The sequence below is a fragment of the Dunckerocampus dactyliophorus genome, chromosome 8, assembly GCF_027744805.1.
Source record: "Dunckerocampus dactyliophorus isolate RoL2022-P2 chromosome 8, RoL_Ddac_1.1, whole genome shotgun sequence".
NCBI classification, from domain to species: Eukaryota; Metazoa; Chordata; class Actinopteri; order Syngnathiformes; family Syngnathidae; genus Dunckerocampus; species Dunckerocampus dactyliophorus.
In genome coordinates, this window is record NC_072826.1 from 20,644,836 (window position 1) to 20,665,837 (window position 21,002).

Genomic DNA, 21,002 nt, shown 5'->3' on the forward strand with positions numbered 1-21,002 from the left:
GCTTCTTCTGAATGCCTTATACTTTTATGCTCGAAAAGGCTTCATTTAGGCAGAAAAATACGCACATTTGCTTAAGTATGCATATTTTTGACTAATAATAGGATGCATTCAACCACAATACAGCGTGATTTATTCATTTATATATATATATTTTTTTAAAAACGTGATGTAGTGAAGCCGAGAAATTGGAAGTACAAAGAGGTGAGGAATTACTGTGATCTGTTCCAGAAGGTCAGATTCAGACTGAATACATTTCTCCCATAAGAAATAATGCAAATCCAATAAATCCATTCTGGACACCCAAAAATATACACAAATTATTAAAATTCTAATTATTAATAATTATTATATTAATAATTATAGATTTACAATTATAATTTTACGTGCAGAAAACAATTTCAAATGCATATGAATACAGATAAAAGATGAATGAAAGGGATAAATGAACATTTAAAGTCCCTTTTCCTTGATTGAAGACGATTGTTGGCAAAGGCTGTGACGACAAGCACCGAGGGAGGAGGACAAGAAAGAGCCACACGATGACACCTTCATTACTTTGCTATGAGTTATTTCTCGAATAAAATTCTCACCTTCTTTATCAAAATGCAACTCGTGGCAACTTTCTTTCGCTCCATTGTGTGTTATTTTGCAGCCATGATCAGTAAGAATGGTAGGGATTTGTGGTGAACCTGTGTTAGTTAGCAAAGAACTACAGAGCCAACTGCTATTGCCGTCATTGGCGTATCACAACACAATTTTATTGCGTTGTTGTTGTGAATATGTCACTTTATTGGCTTTGCTGTGAGTTAATGGCTGCATGTGTTTGAATCTGGTTCCCGAAACATGTTCTGGCGTATGTCACAGCCAAGATTGTCACGGTCAGGTGCAGTTCTGGATCCCAGATGCGGAGGCAGGAGGCAGGTGAGGTTTGTACACAATTTATTCAATCCAAAAACTAACCAAAAGCAATGGTGCCTAGATGGGTGCACCATGGAGCATACAAAATATCAAAAGGTACTGGCTGAAGGCGGGAGCTGCTGAACGGATATCCAAAACAAGGTCTAGTGGTTGCACCGCATGTGTAGCAAGGTGTCGAGAGGAATAATCCGTCAGTTTAAGTAGGAGCCGTGGGCACTCAACCTCAGGTGCGTTGAGTGGCTCCGCCTCCCGCCAGGAACATGGGATCTGGAACAAAAGGAGACAGGGGCACAAAGCAAGGGCACGTGGAATGTGACAAAGATGGAATTGGTTCATAAAACTCACTGGGGGCCTGCGGGGTGTCAAAATTTGATCAAAATCACCACTTAATTTCGCTCTCATTTCATAGTTATTTATTTATCGATGACAGCAACATGACAGAAATGTTTTAAGTGAGTACTTTCATTTTGTTATTGTTTTTTCTAACTTTTTTGGTGTCATTAGCACTTCTAAAATTTTGGACATGATGTGGAAGGTCCATATCATGAGGTTGGCATGCCTTAGTTATCCCTGGTCACATTTTTATGCCGTTTCTAAATGTTATGAATGACCCAGTTTAAGAGCTTTACAAGATTTCCACGAGATCTTGTGAATTTCTCATGTCACAACTTAAGGAAGTCCATGTTTGGCAACTTGCCGGGTGCCCACCATAACCTCTGCTTTTATCCAACGGTAACTGACAATAGTAGATATCAGGCCTGGAGCATGGTGGGCTTTTTCTTTATCACGATAAGAAAGTCAACCTGGGTTGCAGCATCACACCCCTGGTGGAAGACGTGCAGTAAATCATAACAGCACATTTTGCACAACATCACACACGCACACACTGCCGAAGATTTCAACAACTATTTTCTCTATTTCACATCCATCCATTTTTTTCCCCCCCCCGCTGCATCACAGCAACAAAACCATCCTGAGGCATCCTCTCCTGGGATTTCAGCGATCAAACACACCACAGCATTCCCCTGGAGAATTCTCTTGTTGTATGAGTCATCCGTGACCTGCTGATGCTGCTGTACAAGGTTGTGTGCGTGCAATACGGTCCCCCAACAGAATAAAGACCACCTGGGAGATTGAAGCGGAGGAGTTTTGTTTTTTTCTATAAAAATAGAAGGCAGGATCTCTTGTAGTGTGAGTGAATAAATATGGAGTTGAGGAGGCTTACGGTAAGGATGAAGCAGTCATTCAAAAACAAAAGAGGTGCGTTGTTTACAACAAGTGTCGTGTATTTGCAATTAAGTAGCTTGACATTTATACCAATAATCACCCAACACAAACCAACAGGAGGCCATCAAACCAAATGCCTGCCGCACTAATGGTGCAACCAAAAAGTCAATCACTTGTGGAACACACAGTGTGACTGTACCACATGGACTGTGGGGGTATGGAAATGAATGACACACTAATATACATGCAAAACAATACTATTTTACACTGATTTCTAATCCGCAAGGCATGCTGGGAAGCCCACGGGCACACCTCCCCAACAAGAAGCTACCCAACATGCCTTGTAGTTTATAAATAAGTACAAAATAGTATTGTTTTGCATGTATATTAGTGTGTAAGCGTTTATTTTGATAAAACATAGCCTGTGTGGTGCAGTTGCATTGTGTTGCACTGTTGTTAATTTTGGTTGTGAGTGAGGGGGGTGTTTAGTTTGATGGTGATGGTAATGGTTTAATTTTATCGTCCAGTTCACATCTATTGCAATAACTTTATTCACTTCCTGTATTCCGATGTAGTCTTTACCAGCTGATACATGGGAAAATGATACAATGGAAAATGATAAGTGTTGTAATATAATTGTTTTTCTTCAAACATGATAAATAATAATCACATAATTAGTATAATAGTAAATAATAATCAGTTTAAAGACATACTGTAACTAAACTTAACTGCAATAATACTGTAGGTGAGTACTGTCAATGATGTTGGACAACAAGTAACACATGTGGAGCACACAATGTAACTGCACCACTTGCACTTTGCATGTATCAAAATAAATGCCTATGCACTAGTAAACATGCAAAACAATACTATTTTGTACAAATGTATCATACGCAAGGTATGCTGGGTAACTTTCTGTTGGGGAATTGTGTATGTGGCCTTCCCAGCATGCCTTGTAGATTATAAATCAGTATTGTTTTGTATGTATCTATTTCTATATGCCAAAGTCCGCGTGGTACAGTTACCACATTTATCTATTGATGACACAGCATCAGGGAGTTCAGTATTTTGTCCAAGGAAACCTTGACGGAGGATCGAACCAGCAACCTTGAGGTTGGGAGACGACTGCTGTGCCACCCGAGCCAGGCCGCCCCCACGTGTGACTTACTTGTGTTATTTGTGGTTGCATCGTGAGTGAGGTAGGCATTTGTTGGTTTGTGATGTGTGAGTAATGGTGTAAATATCAAGCTGATTCGCCGAAAATAAAGAACACTTCCTCAAGTAAGTTGAGGTTTGCGTCTGACGACTTTCTGTGTAAGTCAAGGTTTATCAATGAAGGGTAAATGTGATGGATTCTCTAAAAATAAACGGCACAATTATGGAGATTATTAGCATGAAATGGCAAGTTTTGATCAAAATCTGCCAATTTATGGGATCACGAATATATTTGCATATATGCGTGAATCCACTGTAATCCCACTACATTCCTGTGAGAATGGCCCTTCTGAGGATGGCTTGATCTTGGTATAAGAAGAGGAGGAAGTCATGGGTATTCATCTGAAGAATATAAATGTGAAAAGACACATATTGAATATGAAAATCAGACAATTGTGTGACAGTATTATACAGTGTCCTTGGATTAGGCTATCACTGTGCGGCCTTCATTCAGCATTCCACTATAAGCGCCCCTGTGCCTTCAGGAGTTAATTAATGATACCACTACAAAGATGTTTTGCTCGGTGCCGGCCATGTTTTTCAAACAATTTTGCTCAAATTTTACGCACATGAGCTTGTCAGCCCCCTAATGCTGTGTACCTTTTTTTGGTGACTCGGCTAAACACCCTAAAGTTACAGTGGGTTGTTTTGCACAGCACATTGAGCTGTGTGAGAAATTTCAAGCCAGTCCGAATGATGGCGTTGACTAACAGCACCACCATGTGGCGTATATCTCAGAAAAATAATTGAAGTGCTGAAATAGAACAGGCCTCCATCACAAAGCAATATATTTTTTTTCCTCATAGAACATGTTATTGAAAGCGGTGCTAATGGAAATGTTTCAGACAGAAGACGTGAAACACAAAGTCGTCACAGGCTGGAACAGATGCATTGATCCTGACTCAGAGAGGCGTCACATAACACACAGACACACAAAGAGGGGATGTGGGGGGATGGAGGAGGAACTGATACCATGATGAGGGAGAGAGAGGAGCTCTGGTGTGACTCCTACATTATTATTATTTAATAGGCTTAACACCCAGAGCCCCCACGCCCCAGCACATCCCTACGCACACACACACACACGCAAAAACTACCCATCAGAGGCTGCAGATGTACAGACAAGTGACATTATACAAAAGGAGTGTGTCAAGAGGGCACGCCATGTTAGCTCCCATAAACAGGAAACTGAATTTAGACATGATGGTGGTGCACGCTTTGGTGCTGTTCGCTTTATGCTCACACTGGCGTTTTTGTCATGGGACCAAAGGCTACGCAGTAAAGAAAGTACAGTGGAACCTTGGTTAGCATCCGTTCTGCAAGGTCCGACTGAAGCCTACACATACACATACTAACTCAGTGGTCCACAACGTTTTTTGACCCACGGACCGGCTTGTGTTCCCACAACTCTCCCACGGACCGGGGAGCAGGGGGTGTTCGTACATTATAGCGATCTAATTTATCTTATTTATTAGATATTTTGTAAAACTAAGACATGAATAACATCAAATTAAAAGCACAAAATGAATGTCGACCCACCATCCACCAGTACAAGCCTGGAGTTTTTCCAGAGAGATTATTACATCGCAGTTTGACGTGTGTGGTAAAAGGCAGTGCGCTAGCATGAATTAACATAAGACAAATGTGCACATTAGCACTCAATAAGTCATCAAAACTTACCTTGATGAATTCCCACATAGTATCAGCATTTGACACCAAATATGAGGTGAAAGAAAAATGCTAAAAATACAGTCGTAGTCTATCTGTGCGGCATGAGAGAAAGTTAGCACACGCACAATGGACATGCGTCAAGTGAGACGGATGTAACTGAGAGAATCTGGCCACTTTTCAAAATAAAACATAAAAAAAAAAATAAATAATGGAAATAATTTTTCTTTCTGTGCAGCCTGGTACCAAATGGGATCACTGCTCTAACTGAATCAATTTTCTCGAAGGAAATTATGTAAATCCAATTAATCCCTTCCAGAAAACCACAACACACACAAAACACATTTTTTATAATAATAGTTTTACTATTATGGTTTTACATGCAGAAAACACTTGGAAATGCATATGAATTAGGGCTGTCAATTGATTAAAATATTTAATACTGAATCACAATTAATCGCAGATGGAAAGAGGATTTTATAATAATAAGTGTAACTTTGAAAGATCATTTAAAAGTTTTTAACACCTATCAACAGGAGGCTGGATAATATGTTTGCTTTATGCAAATGTTTGTTTATTAAACATTCTGTTTTTTAAAAAGCTCAACGTAAAATGGACCTCGATGTACAAAAACCAAACACAATGTACAACCAGTAGCCTGCCGGTAACTAGCAGCTTGTGACCCAAATTTTGGCTGGCAATTCAATGAAAAACATCAACCGAGAGACAGCTTGTATGCCAAGGTACCAATAAATAAATGGCAATAAAAAATACCTGCAGTAGTCCAGCAGTTTCCCCAGCCGACTCCAGCAAGTGGCATTTGAGACTCGACGTACTCTGGTGACAATTCAGCTCACAGTGACAGTAGACACAAACAACTTTGGTCTTGTCGAGACTTTAAAGCTAAGCTCACCCTTCTAAATACCCTTTTCTTTGTCAATTTCTGCCCGATATTGGTTCATGCTTGTGGCTCAACATCAAGTGCACCGCTGCTGCGTTTTCTCAAACTACGGTGTGGACCGAGGGTCAAACATGATGTGCGCTTGTTAATTGTGTGTCCAAAAAAATCGTGGCATTAGTGGGGATTTCTGTTAACTCGTTATCGTATATGTGAAAACGTGTTTGTCCCGTTTTTGATTTCTCATTTTTTTTCATTTGTGTCACACATTTTTGTTTCAGATCATCAAATAAATTTAAATACTAGTCAGTGACAACACAACTGAACGCAAAATGTAGTTTTTAAATAAAACTTTTGTATTATTAAGGGAGAAAAAAAATCAAAACTTACATGGCCCTGTGTGAAAAAGTGATCACCCCCTAAATCTGATAACTGGTTGAGCTACCCTTAGCGGCAACAACTCCAATAAAGAGTTTGCCATAACTAGTGACCAGTCCTGTGCCCCGCCTCTCGCCCAAAGTCAGCTGGGCTAGACTCCAGCATACTCCTGCAACCCTAATGAGGATAAGCGGCCTAGAAAATGAATGGATGGATGGGACATTGTGTTGTGATAACTATGGTTCTGTATAACACTTTGTGTTGTATACAAAATGTTTTTTGACTGTCAGTATGTGACACAGACAGCTGGAAAATGAAAGACCAGTTATCCGTGGAATGAAACCCCACAGTATTATTTCATAGATGGAATAGATGTGTTTACATTACCTAAACTGATTAGATGGCGAGTAAGAAGGCGAGTGGCTGCAAGCAATTCAGGTCTAACACACTTATAGGGTGATGCAACCAGATGCAAACGAGCACCGCCATGAACGCATGCAAAGAAAGTGACATATTAACAACAATAATAATGTTTAAGTCAGTGGTCCTCAACTCCCCTCAATGACAAGCGCCGAGCCAAATTATGGAAAACTCAAACTTTGGAACTGCTTGCACTGGTTGTGCGGCAGCCTAGGCACACACCTTGTGGCGGTGTAGCAAGAAAATAGCACAAACAAAAATGTGAGGTGCACTCACAGACATTGGGTCATTACATTATTATACTAAAGCCACATTAAAGTGCTCACCGAATATCTAAAAAAACCCAACAAAGCACATATGTGAAAACAGACTTGCAGACTTATTGGCCAAGGAATCATATTTTGGAGGAAGACAGCTGGTATCTCCGGAGCAACACATTCATAAGAGTTCTCCTCCGTCATGCTCCGCTTTGCCTATTTTTGTTCCTCCAATTTCAGTGGAGAAGCTCTCAAGCAACTTGTGCTGTAGCACCACTAGACTGCTAAGCAGGACATCCTCACAGCATAAAGAGGAGATACTAACTAGTCTATGTTCTCATCTGGCTTTGTGTCCTCCAGACTCAGTCAACTGGGAGTCTCCCGTCAGCTACAAAGGCTTTTCTTGGCTTTATATCCAATTCTGGGAGCGCAGATGGGCTCAGAGAGGCAGACGAAAGCAATTAGAATGGAAATCAATGTGGGAGCCATATTTAATGTTTCTTAGCCCAAATATTAACGAGCCTCTTCTCTTATTACTGCTACAGCTGATCCTTCTTCCTGCAGATGTCACAGGAGGGCACAGGGTGCTTTTTAGGATCGAATTTCCTACTATCCCAGGGTGCATGAATGCCTCATTTTTCTCAGCGCAATGACAGATGTTTACAGTTCATTTGATTTTATTTAATAGATTTCCAGGCAGTTCCTGCCTATACTTGAAATTCGTCATCGATATTCATGCATTATTTTAGTTTGACAAAGACGTGTAAAACTAATTCTAATAATATTAATAATAATTAAATATCTCCTTGCAGTGACATACTTTATTGATTACATTTTTTAATTGCGTTTCAGGCATTTTCTGCATATACTTCAATTTTGTCACTCATGTTCATACATTATTATTCATTGAAACATTAGTGTAACAAAAATGAGAAAATAGTTCGGAAAATAAAGAAAAAAAGTCAATATCTCGCTGCAATGACAGATCTTCACTATCAGACTATCAGAAAGAATAGTCATGACCCACATCAAAAAGAGCATCCCGGCCACTGTGGACCCTCCACAGTTTGCATACCGCCAGAACCGGTCGACGGATGATGCAGTCAACAGTGCCATCCACACAGGCCTTTCTCACCTACAGGACAGGACACATATGTCAGAATGCTATTTATAGACTACATCTCTGCATTTAATACAGTCTGCCCCCACAAACTCACAGATACGCTCCTCACACTTGGCCTGTCTCCCTCCCTCTGTAACTGGGTGTTTAACTTTCTAACAGGCAGGCCCCAGTCAGTCAGAGTCCACAATCGCACATCCAGCTCAAGAATTGTGAGCACTGGGACCCCACAGGGGTGTGTGCTGAGTCCGCTCCTCTACACGTTCTTCACCTACGATTGCGTGGCCTCCCAGAACAACACCAGCATCATTAAATTTGCGTTTTGAAATGTCATACAGAAAAGAGGTGGCGGACCTCATAGCTTGGTGTCATGATAACAATCTCCATCTCAATACAGAGAAGACCAAAGAGATGATCATTGACCCAAGAACAAGGGAAAAGGAGCCTCATAAACCTTGGCACACACATCAGCGAGGACCTCACCTGGTCTCACAACACCCAACAAATCATCAAGAAGTCCCCTGAGAAGACTGAGGAAATTTGGCATGTCCACCACAATCCTTAGTTGCTTCTACAGATGCACTATCGAAAGTGTTCTTACAGCCTCCATCACTGTTTGGTACGGTAACTGTACAACACGTGATAGGAAGGCACTCCAGCGGGTGATCAAGACCTCACAGAACATTGCAAAAGCTTATCTAAAATGTTGAATGGTTGAATTTTGAAATATAGAATGACTATAGGAATATTTTGCAAGTTGAGCTGAAGCTGTACTGAAATGCTGTCGAAATGAAATGGTGTTGAAATGTATGAATGTTCAAACGGAGCATGAATGTCTAAATTTGTTGAATGAAGGGAGAAATGAGTGGAAGTTTAGAAAGAATTGGAAAGCAAAAGAATGGTGGTAGAATGTAGAATGAATGTAAAAATTTGTAGTCTATGAGGAATTGTACTGAAATGTAAAATGAACAGAGGAAGAGTTTGAATGACTTAAATAATGTTAGCAATGCTAACATGCTAACATTAAAATGGTAACACCTACCATAACACTGCTAAGTGTCGATACATGTGTCTAACCATGAAAACAGCAAAAAATTTTAGGATGCTAACATGAGCATACTAACGATGCTAACATGCTAACATTAGCATGCTAACACCTAGTGTGATAGTCCTAAGTGTTTATATATGTGTCTAACCATAAAAATAGCGAAAAATACTAGTATGCTAACATTAGCATGCTAACAATGTAAACATGCTAATGTTAGCATGCTAACACCTACCATGATAGTGCTACATGTTTATATATGTGTCTGTATATGTGTCTACCTATGAAACTCTTTAGCCCTTTATGCCTTTCGTCCAAAGACATTTTGCCTTCCGGAAGAAAAAAATAAAATTTTTGTGCTGCGGCTGATAGCACGACTGTCCTGACTTTGCTGAATGAGTTGATGTTGGAATGAAATGAATCGGTTGAGAAATGTGGAAGTAGTAGCAGCTAACTAGTTTGGACAGAAAAGTTTAATTTGGGGGAAAATTTTGAATTTTCATTTAATAAAACGAGCGTATTTTAGGAAGAATGTCCTGAATTAGTTGATTGGCTTGATGTTGTAACGCTTTGAATGGGTTGAGAAATGTGGAAGTATTTAGGAGTCTTTAGATCAAAGGCATTTTGCGTTCCCGAGGAAAAATGTGGGAATATTAGTGAAAAGTATGAATTTTGAGAAAAATTTTGAATTTTTGTTCAGTATCGGTATTGAAAGCCTGAATGTCTTGAATGTGTTGAACAGTTTGATGTTGGAATGGCTTAATTGAGAAATTGAATCGGCCGTCCGTCCGGAAGAAGCCCATTGAAACAAAGCAGAATTAGGAAAAATTTTACATTTTGAAAAAATGTTGAATTTTTGGTACTGTGGCTCATAGCATGATTGTCCTGACTTTGTTGAATGGTTTGATGTTGGAATGAGGTGAATCGGATGAGAAATGTGGAAATAGTAGCATCTTCATTAAGGTAACTGGTGTTACGAAAAACAAGAATTTGACAAAATTGTAAACATTTTTTGATTAGGAAAATTTATGGAATTAATGTCCTCAACGCGTTGACAGTTTGATGTTGGAATAGCTTGAATCGGTTGAGAAATGTGGACCGTGAAGCTTTTCTTAGAAAAAGAAAAAAATTTGGGTTCCGGAAAATTGAAACATTTGGAAAAAGTGAACATTTTTTTGGAATATCTAAAATAGATCATTTTGAAGTGCTACGTTAGTGGGACGTTTTCATAATTGGAATGTTTTGAATTTCGTTGAAAAAGAAAAGAAAAGAACTGTGGATGTTTGAAAAATGGCCCATTCAATTTCAACGGGAACATTTTGTGGAAATTTTAGAATTTTGGGAAATGTGGAAATTTCAGAAACATGGAGAAAAGAGAACACGCGTTGCGTGAATAAGTGGAACATTTCTCTGTTGAAATATTTGGAATAAGTTGACAAATGTGGCCTGTGGGAGCGGCCGAAAAACGAGACGGAATAAAAAGACAAAGAAAGCGGTGCGGAATTGTATAAGTGTGATGTATCTGCACAAAAATTGTATTTTATTACATTTTTCATTGCAACAACAATAAAAAAAAAAACTAATGCATTGATTTGGTAGCTTGTAGAATTCAAAAAACAAACTTTCACACCATTTATTTTCCAGCATGTATTGTTTTCTTGGCTTAGTGGTCATTTCTTGGCAGCACAGCACATTAGTGTAACATGGACTGCTGCAATGAAGCCATTAAGATGAGCCTGATAAGAACCAGAGGCCTCCCTGAATACAAATCTTTACTTTGTGACTTGAAGGCGAGCTCCATTTACTTGCATTAATTTGTTACCATAATTAGTCTCTAATCCTCGCCAAAGTTAAAGTTAGCATGGATAGTAAATCCCTAAACCATAACGTAAGTGTCTTTGGAGGATATTTCAAGCACAGTCGCTGCTTAAAAAGAGTGATGAATTAAGAAGCACACATCTCAGCATGCCAGGCACATGCCTTTTAAGTTGGAATAATATATGCGCCCTGGTGCATGCTCTCTGTCGTGGTGCCCGGGGGATGTATAGGTTGCCGAGCAACGGCGTGGTGTCCTAGAAAAAGTTCCGTGTGCATGTGCGTTTAACTCGTATTGACCTGAGTTTACAGTTTCAGTGCGCACAAGTCAAGAGATATGTTGTTTTCTGTTTGTGCCTCCCTTCCCTGTGTTAGTCATGTGGACCAAATAGACTGCACATCATAAAGCTTGTCTTTGTCTCATGGTGGTCATATGATCCGACGTGCTGCTGACGTGCAACTTTACGCTACAATCAATGTTACATGCTTTAGGAGGCCTGTTATGCTTGTTATACACATGAAGGCGGTTGAAAGTTGTCCTTGTAAAAAAAAAGCTTGTATTTATTTAACAGTCATTGAGTCCAATAAAAATGTACTCTTTAAGTACATCAACCCAGTCCAATGAGATCCAAAAACTCAGCCTTTACGTAGATGATGGACACCATCAGAGAGGTATTCATTTAACATTATTTCACGGAAATTCTAAAATGAAAACATCTCACCGCCTACTCACAGTCGGTCAATTGTACCGCGCCTGGGTCTACATCTACAGTGGCCCACAGGCGCAAACATGCAGCAACATCCCAATGATCCAAAACCAAAAACACAGAAAATGCTTCAAAAAATGCAAAACCACCCGACTCGAGTGGTTTGCTCCATGTATGACAGGTGCCAGAGCTTGGTCTACATTGCCGGTAGTAAGTCGACTTGGTGGCTGTGGGATTGGGTCTCTTCTTTTGTGCAGATGATGTGGATGTGCTAGATCGGTTTGCAGCCACGTGTGAAGCAGCCGGAATGGGAATTAGCACCTCCAAGCCCGAGTCCATGGTTCTCGCCCGGAAAAGGGTAGAGTGCCATCTCCGGTTCGAGGATGAGATCCTGCCCCAAGTGGAGGAGTTTAAGTACCTTGGGGTCTTGTTCACGAGTGAGGGAAAGATGAATCGTGAGATCGACAGGTGGATTGGTGCATCTACAGTGATGCAGACTCTGCATTGGTCCATTGTGATGAAGAGGGAGCTGAGCCGAAAGGCCATACCCTTTAATTTACCAGTCGATCTACGTTCCTACACTCATGTGTGATCATGAGCTTTTGGTAGTAACTGAAAGGACAAGATCTCGGGTACAAGCGCCCGAAAAGGGTGGCTGGGCTCTGCCTTAGAGGTAAGATGAGAAGCACTGTCAATTGGGAGAAACTCAAAGTACAGCCACTAATCCTCTGCATTGAGAGAAGCCAGATGAGGTGGCTTAGGCATCTGGTCAGGATGCCTCCTGGACACCTACCTCCCTGGGGAGGTGTTCAGGGCATGTCCAACCGGTAGGAGGCCTTGGGGAAGACCTTGGAGAAAACGCCTCTGGTTTGGTGGCTGCAGGATTGGGTCTCTGCTTTTTGCAGATGCTGCTGGCTTCATCGGGCCGTGATCGGGCTGGATCAGTTCGCAGCAGAGTGTGAAGCAGCCAGGATTAGAATCAGAACCTCCAAGTTCTTGGTTCTCACCCATGAAAGGGTGGAGTGCTATTTAGACCGGGGATGTTCAAGTACCTTGGTGTCTTGTTCATGCGAGATCAACAGGCGACTTGGGGCAGCGTCTCTGGATCAAGATCTGGCTACACCAGAAATTCAAATCACTCATTAGCAAGAATAATAGGAAGGCCAGGCTGGACTTTGCCACAAGAGCAGAAATGAGATTAAACAAATTTATCAGTCCATAAAACTCTAGTCTCAACATTTTGGAGGCTCATCACTGTGGAGAAAAGCCAGAAAGAGGGCAACAGGTACAGGAGCCGGGTTGAGGGGTGAGCAGGTGAAGCTGGAGGTACAATCTGGCAACTGGGGATTTGCTGCTGCCGTGGTTAAGAGGATCAGGTAGGTAACTGATTGCAGATGTGCCCAGGAGTCTCCGCCTCCGCAGGACAGAGTGCACTGCAACCAGAAGGCAGACAGGCGGCAGGAGAGCGACAAACGCAGAATGTAACACACAGAAGTTAATTGATCGTGTTTCCCTTTCACAGAAATCGACGAAGACCGTCTGCCTAACCAGTTGTACAAGGTACGCTAATTCATTTAGTCCAATCCCTTACAGCATATATATCCTTCTGACATGCTGTCTTTTATGAACTTGTTTTTGTTGTGTCATGGTAGGCAGCTTTGTTGAACTCTCCTCGGCAGCGACGGAAAGGGCAAAAGGGAACGCCCACGATGAAAGGTTAGTGACGTCAGCATGACAAAAATGCTACATGACTAAAACGAAGGAATTGTGAATCAATATGAGTTGGTTTAGCCTTGACTGCTTTTTGAGATGTCGACGGTGGACGGTGATAATTAACAAAGAGTTATGGAAAAGGGACAGTGAAAGTCGAACCACACTTTAGAAAAAGAGGAAAGAAGAAGAGCAATGGGCCAAAGATAAAGGTATGCAGATATACAGTATGTCATCACCTTATGAAAACCATATTGCATAAATGTGAATGGACGTCCACTTGTATCGGGCATTTCTCCTTTAAAGTACTCAAAGCATTTTGACACTGTTACCACAATTACCCACTGATGACAGAGCATCAAGAGCAACTGTGGGTTCACGGTCTTTTGAGGATTGAACCAGCAACCTTCAGAGTGTGAGACGACCACTCGACCACCTTATCCATTTCTTGGCAGCCTATGTGATATAACCAGTGGCAGTTTCTGGCATGTACATTATGTGCGAGCGCACAGAAGGGGCGCCTTGCACCCCCGCCAAAAAAAACTTAACTGCATGGTGGCTCCGACACCCAAATAAAACAGAAAACCCAGAACGAAACGTTTTCTTTTCTTGTAGTTGAGATGATGTCATCATCAGTATTTGTCTATTTCCTTGATGTCTTTGACAACAAGGGCATCCTTTGGTCCTCCATGTGGCCTGAATTTTCTCCTGCTCCTTAAGTCACGTGCTTTCTCGGCCATGTCGGCATTGCGTTTTGTCAGATGCTTATTGATGTACACGTTTTTTCCCTTTTAGCTTGCTTCTCCGCCTCAGCAAAGTAATTTAGTTTTTTTGTTGGTGAACTTTATAATGGTGTTATTCCTGCCAGACACTGGCATGCATGCAGTTTAGAGGTCAAATTAGTGTCAAGTGTTAATCTGTCAAGGTTTTACTCCAGTGAAGCTTCACCCTGAGATTTCATCCAAAAGACAAATATCCCTAACTCTTTATGAGTAGTGTACTTAACGGTGTTGCATTGAAGTGCGCATGTTTACACTTACACAGCATGTCCAAAAAGGAGGTGGAAGAAGTGTCACGGGTGGCCAAAGCCAGAGTAGAATGCAGAGAGGAGACAGTCCGTGTACAAACATTTATTAACAAAAAGAGACTCTAGACAGAGGAAATACAAAAGTACAACAAAAACCACCTGGCCTAGCCATGAATCTCCTATAGAAATTAGCGAGTCCAAGGAACCTCTACAAGTGCTTTCTTGTTGTAGGAGAGGGCCACTCCACCACCGCCTGTATTTTGGCGGGATCGGCTCGAAGCTTAGCCCTCTCCACGATGTACCCCAGAAACGAGACGGATGGGGAATGAAATTCGCACTTCTCGGCTTTTACATAAAGGCAATTCTCAAGGAGCCACTGGAGGACATGTGTGATGTGTTGAACATGCTCCTGTAGAGAGTCAGAAAAAGTAGACAAAACAGAATTGTTTAAGCATGTCGCAAGGCACATTGTTTATGAGATTCTGAAAAACCGCCGGTGTGTTAGTGAGTCCAAAGGGCATGACTAAATACTCGTAGTGGCCGAGAGGAGTATTAATCGCGGTCTTCCACTCGTCTTCCTTCCAGATACGAACCAGGTGGTATGCGTTCCTGAGATCCAGTTGAGTAAAAACCTAGCTGAGTGTCATGAAGAGAAGGCAGGGTCCATAAGCGGCAGAGGGTAGCGGTTCTTAACCGGAATCTTGTTAAGCCCCTGATAGTCTATGCATGGGCGTAACGTCTTATCCTTCTTCTCCACAAAAAAAGAATCCGGCCCCCAATGGGGAGGATGATGGTTATATGAGACCTGCCACTAATGAGGTAGAGATGTATTCACCAAGTGCCTGCTGCTCCGGACCAGATATATTATATAGCCTAGTGCTAGGTAATGGTGCGTCCGGGAGCAGCTTGATGGCGCAGTCATACACCCTATGAGGGGGCAAGCTCTGAGCCTGATCCTTGCTAAAAACCTGCCCTAAATCATGGTATTCAGCCGGTCATGGTAGCCAGGCTCTCGGGTACCGCGGAGCGTAGGCAGTGAGCATGGCAGTAGCTACTCCACCCTATTATGCGCGTTCGCCCCCAATCCACAGACAGGTTATGACATTTAAGCCACGTCAGACCCAAAACCACTGGTGCCGCTTGAGAAGGAATAATATAAAATCTGATTGATTCGTGGTGGTTACCTGAGAGCCAGAGGAATAAGTATTCAGTCTGGGAGGAGTGCACAGCCAGGAGCTGGCCGTCCAGCGAGCGCACCTCGTTGGGGCTAGATAGCCTAATTTTGGTTAAACCGTGCTCCTCCAAAAAACTAAAATCTAAAAAACTGTCATCAGCCCCTGAATCAATAAGAGCAGAATGTGTACACTCCTTCTAGAATCCCTTGTTAAGGTCTCCATGATATCATCCTCAATAACCAGCGGTATCGGGATCGGTCATTGTCGTGGAATCGCTGATGCGGCGGTAGCTCCTTCCTTCTCGGCGTTTTCTCGGTCTCGTTTTCTCAGGCGATTATGCAGTTGGGTTGCCAGGTCAATCAACTCATCCAGGGTCCTGGTGTCATCCCTTACGGCTAGTTCGTCTTTTATGCGACCATGGAGTGCTTTCCGAAATATACCTCTCAGTGCCACCTCTTCGTAACCGCTCTCAGCCGCTAATACACAAAAGTCAATAGAAAAGACTGCCACCGAATGTCCAATCTGTCGAATATCGAGTAACCTGCTACCTGCCTCCCTGCCCCTAATAGGGTGATCAAAAACTTTTCTCATCTCAGACAAAAATAGTGAAAAGGAGGCACGCGTGGCGGGCTTGGCTTTACTCACTGCGATGGCTCACGCGGCCGCCTTCTCCGTAAGGAGGCTCATAACGAAAGCCACCCTGGCCTGATCTGAGGAATAAGTACTGGGATGTTGGTCAACAATAAGAGAGCATCGATGAATAAACTGCTCGCATGGCACAGACTCCCCAGAAAAACGTGGGGGATTGGGAATTCGGTTCACGGTGGAAGTCGCCTATGGACGGTGGCAGTTGAGGTGGACTTGTGGCTGCGAGGCTCGGTGAGGCGGTGCTTAACTGGAGCGTGTGCGAGTGTTCCAAGCGCTTGTCAATAGCACTCATGTTAGCAGAGAGGGCGGTAATGGCGTCCATGATCTCCCGTAGGGATTGCTCATGGCTGCCCACGAGTTGTCCCTGGCGGGACAGTGCTGAGCGAAAATGCTCCATCTCCGCGGGAACCATCGGGTGGCCAAGACCAGAGTACAGGATCCCAGAATACAGAGATTTTCATAGCATATTTAAACCCAAACAAATCAAATATGCTTGTTTTACCAAAACATTCACAAAATGCTGGTATCCACAACTCACATTTTATGTTTCAGAATACTTTTCTTTCTAGTGTTCTCACATTATTAACTGAAAACATGAATGAAAAGCAGGCCTGCGGGCGCCTCATGTGGTCGTGGGGGGCTACCTGGTGCCCGCGGGCACTGTGTTGGTGACTCTAGACAGAGTAAATACAAAACACAAAAGTACAAAAAAAAACACTGAGCCTAGGAACAAACTACAAAAACCAAGGGTGCTGCTCGACACAGAAATAGCAGAGAAAAACACAACGCACTGCAGGACTAAGCAGGCGGAAAAAAATAACCAAAAATAACAGCTAACACAGGGCTGGAAAAAACTAGACAATAAAATGAAAGGAGAAGCTGCTGAAAACCAAGCAGGCAAGCGAGTAGCTACCAGGATAGCAGGAGTAAGACATGAAGCAGGGAACAATCTGGCAATGAGCTAACACAAAGGCACAGCTAAAGTAGTCACATGTTAATTGGCGGCAGGTGTGACCAGGTGACTCCTCCCAGGGCATGATAGGTGTGCTGCAACACAGAGCAGACAGGAGGCAGCAGAGCAGCACCACAGAACATGACAAGAAGTTGGGTTTACTGTATGTCATCCTACTCCATTTCTCAGCAATTACTGATCAATTACTGCTCACTTCCTGTGTTGTAATATAAAGCTAAATAAGGCTTGTAGATTCAGTAATGAAATAATAAATGAGCACTGCGTCTTCCTACTTCTTTTCAGACTTGTGGAACTGTGCACGTGTAAAAATGTAACGTTCCGGAATATAACTTGTTAAGCATTTCTGAAACTAATAAAACCGTGAACAATAAATTAATAAATAAAGGAGTAAAAAAATGACAGAAGAAAAAGTAGGCGATAATCAGCCTGCTGTATTTAGTCTAATAAGACAGCCTCTGACTTCCCACTTGTCTAATCAGTGGTGGGGTTTAATAGTGTTGTGATCATTTATTTTAAGGCTTATAGTATTGTTTTGGAAAAGCTGGAAATCTCCTTTCCACCTCCAACTTTCTGTCTCTTCCTTCTCATTGGTGGCCTTCATTTCATCATTACTTTGTCCATGCCACGCACTCACCATGAAAACTGGATTTCGTGAAAACTGGACGTGTAGTTTATGCAAATCCTGTTAATTACACAACAAAATGAGCAACATCCTTAATAGAGTTATTGTATTGGATCTTGTTAGATTGTAGGTGTACCTATTGGGGATGTAATGGTACATGTCATCGTAATCTGATTTTTCGGTAAGGTACAGAGGCGTAACGAGTTCCCACACGGAACACATTGAGTGAGGGACTGTCTCGTGAAATAGTAACAAATACAGTGCAGCGGGAATCGTGACTAGCAATAGTGCTGAGGAGAAGCCCTCTTCCAGTGTTAAAGCCTCCTGTTTGAGAACACTTAGCCTTCCCGGAAAAAATACATAGTGGATAAGATGAAAGCAATGTGACGCCATTGTTCAGTAGAGATGAGGGACGGGCTTACGAGTCACAGCAGACAACTAAATGACCGGTGAATGAATTGTGAAATCTCCATGCTTGACGAAAAAACATTGTGAAACATCGGTGAAACATTAAGACTTAAATTTAAAAATTGTGGGCTTTTACATGTATGCTTTATATTTTACCTGTATGATCATCCATCCATCCATTTTCCACACTGCTTCTCCTCACTAGGGTCGCACAGGTATGCTGGAGCCTATCCCAGCTGACCTTGGGCGACAGGCGGGGTACACTGGACTGGTCGCCAGCCAATCGCAGGGCACATATAGACAACCATTCACACTCACATTCATACCTATGGACAATTTAGAGTCACCAATTAACCTAACATGCATGTTTTTGGAATGTGGGAGGAAACCGGAGTACCCGGAGAAAACCCACACACGGGGAGAACATGCAAACTCCACACAGAAAATGCCCAACGAAGATTCGAACTCAGGTCTTCCCGATCTCCAGACTGGGAGTGTGTGGCCAACATGCTAAACACTAGACCACCGTGCGGCCACTGTATGATCATGTACAGACTGGAGATGAAAATGTATGTTCATCTCATCTCTATGTTCTCCCCGTGTGTGCGTGGGTTTTCTCCGGGTACTCCGGTTTCCTCCCACATTCTAAAAACATGCATGTTAGGTTAATTGGTGACTCTAAATTGTCCATAGGTATGAATGTCAGTGTGAATGGTTGTTTGTCTATATGTGCCCTGTGATTGGCTGGCGACCAGTCCAGGGTGTACCCCGCCTCTCGCCTGAAGTCAGCTGGGATAGGCTCCAGCATACCCCTGCAACCCGAGTGAGGATAAGTGGCATAGAAGATGGATGGATTTTATAATGTAAGATTAATGTCTACATCAACAAAAGTAACTGCTGAATCGTATCAAATCGTATCGTTTGTACACTGTCTCGAATCGTATCAAATCGTTCTGTTTTCAAAATATAGCATTTTTCAATCGTATCTGAACCTGTGTATCTAGATGCGTATCGAATCATTTACCACAAAGACATTTGTACCCCTACTTATTATAGATGCACACTTCTGCGATTAGTTGTGATTAATTGTGCGTTAACTATGGACAAAGTGCGATTAATCACAACTGAAAATTTGTGTCGATTGACGGCGCAAATATATTATAGATACATATTCTACTCATTGGAGAATTACCTGATAACATTTTGCAATTTATGTTTTTATGTTTCATTTAAAAAGATCATTGTTTTGTATTTTGTCTCCTCACTGTACCCAAAATGAACCGAACCGTGACTATAGCATACGGTTACATCCGTAAGACGTATCGATTGACCCAAATATATAAAGACACTTATATTAAACAACCCCTCTTTTTCAAGACCAGTTTTGGAAAAAAAAGGAGATGAATAATTTTTTTCTTAAAATGACCATCAAGTGATCCTCTGTTGTCGACTTCCTTTAACCTCTTATGGTCTTGCTGTATATTCAGTCAATACAGTATGAATTAAACACTGTAGTTTCAATCCAAAATGTTTCCAAAATCTTTTTATATCCTACAAACAGAACAGAACATTCCTCCTCAGTAAACCTTTACCGTGTCAAATACTCTCTCACCGTGTTTTCCCTTTCAATCGATTTTCTTCTGTTTGCCTGCACGGTCCCAGAGCTGCAGTTCTTGGTAGAACACCACCTGTACAGGCAGCAGCACGGAGGAGGCGACGAGTGCTCCTCCGAGAGTTGTCTGTCGGACCGGCCCAGCCCCGACTCCATTCCTGTCGGGGAGGAGCTCCCGTGCGACGATGAGGCCACTGCCGAGGCCTTTGAGAAGCTGCGCTGCCAAATGGAAGGTACGTTTGGAGCTAGCCTGCTGATGGCAAAAAACTAATAGTTAAAAATGGGAAAAACCTCTGTTGCATGAAATAGAATGTAGAATCAGTCAATGATTGTAGGTTTTTAGAAATACAGGCTTAACATGCCAAGAAAAATACCCTTTTTCCCTGACATGGTACAATCCAGGTCCCGCCTCCTATAAAAGGACTTTGGTTTCATCCACTTTGTGTTGACTTACTGACTTTGTCATTGCATTTATTGAGTACTCAGACCCCTCTTTTCCAAAAAGCAACAAATCTAGCGACTTTTTCTCGTATTACTAAAGAGTTTTGGAGAAAGCGCATGTCATGGATTATGCTTCTGTATCGTCTCTACGCCCTGCCCTCTTTATAGCTCTTTGATAGGGTTGAGCGTGCGATGTGCCGTTTTCTGCTGAAACATGACGGGCGCTGTTTTCCGCAGTGAACTCAGTGAGCAACCACAACTTTTGACGACGGATTAGCTTGTTAGCGTTCTTCTTACCAAGTGAACAACGGCGGTTAACAAGAGACGGGGAGTGTTATTGCACCTGGAACTAATTGATGTGTTACAGCAGTCATTTTTAATGCAAGTGTTCATTCGAAATCGGAGGAGAAGGCATTTTCTAAGTCAAGCTGTATGCTTTCTGAATTAATGAGGCGGCGATGTTGATGTTCTCCTCTGATTTCAGATCAACATTTGCCATAAAAGTAACTGTTGTAATTATTATTACATTCAGCTCCACAACCTTCCCCTTCTCTCTTCAATTGCCGTTGTTCACTTATGACACAATCCAAGTTTATCAAACACATTTAAGTATATAATGTATATATATAGTATCTAATGACTTAAGATAAGAAAAGTGGCCCAAGCTAAACATGCCTGGGAACAAAAAACAGTTCAAAATAATCACTCTTGACTTTTG

The 21,002-nt window shown here is 42.0% G+C and overlaps 1 protein-coding gene across 1 annotated transcript in view; it reads left to right on the forward strand.

The window, feature by feature from the left end:
• LOC129186582 (protein phosphatase 1 regulatory subunit 1A-like) overlaps nt 1-21,002 on the forward strand; it is a 44,494-nt gene that overhangs the window by 15,858 nt on the left and 7,634 nt on the right. The window contains exons 3-5 of the mRNA XM_054784966.1: nt 13,191-13,228; nt 13,321-13,384; nt 19,894-20,076. Of these exons, the coding sequence (XP_054640941.1) occupies nt 13,191-13,228; nt 13,321-13,384; nt 19,894-20,076 (285 nt within the window). The remainder of the gene's footprint in view (nt 1-13,190; nt 13,229-13,320; nt 13,385-19,893; nt 20,077-21,002) is intronic.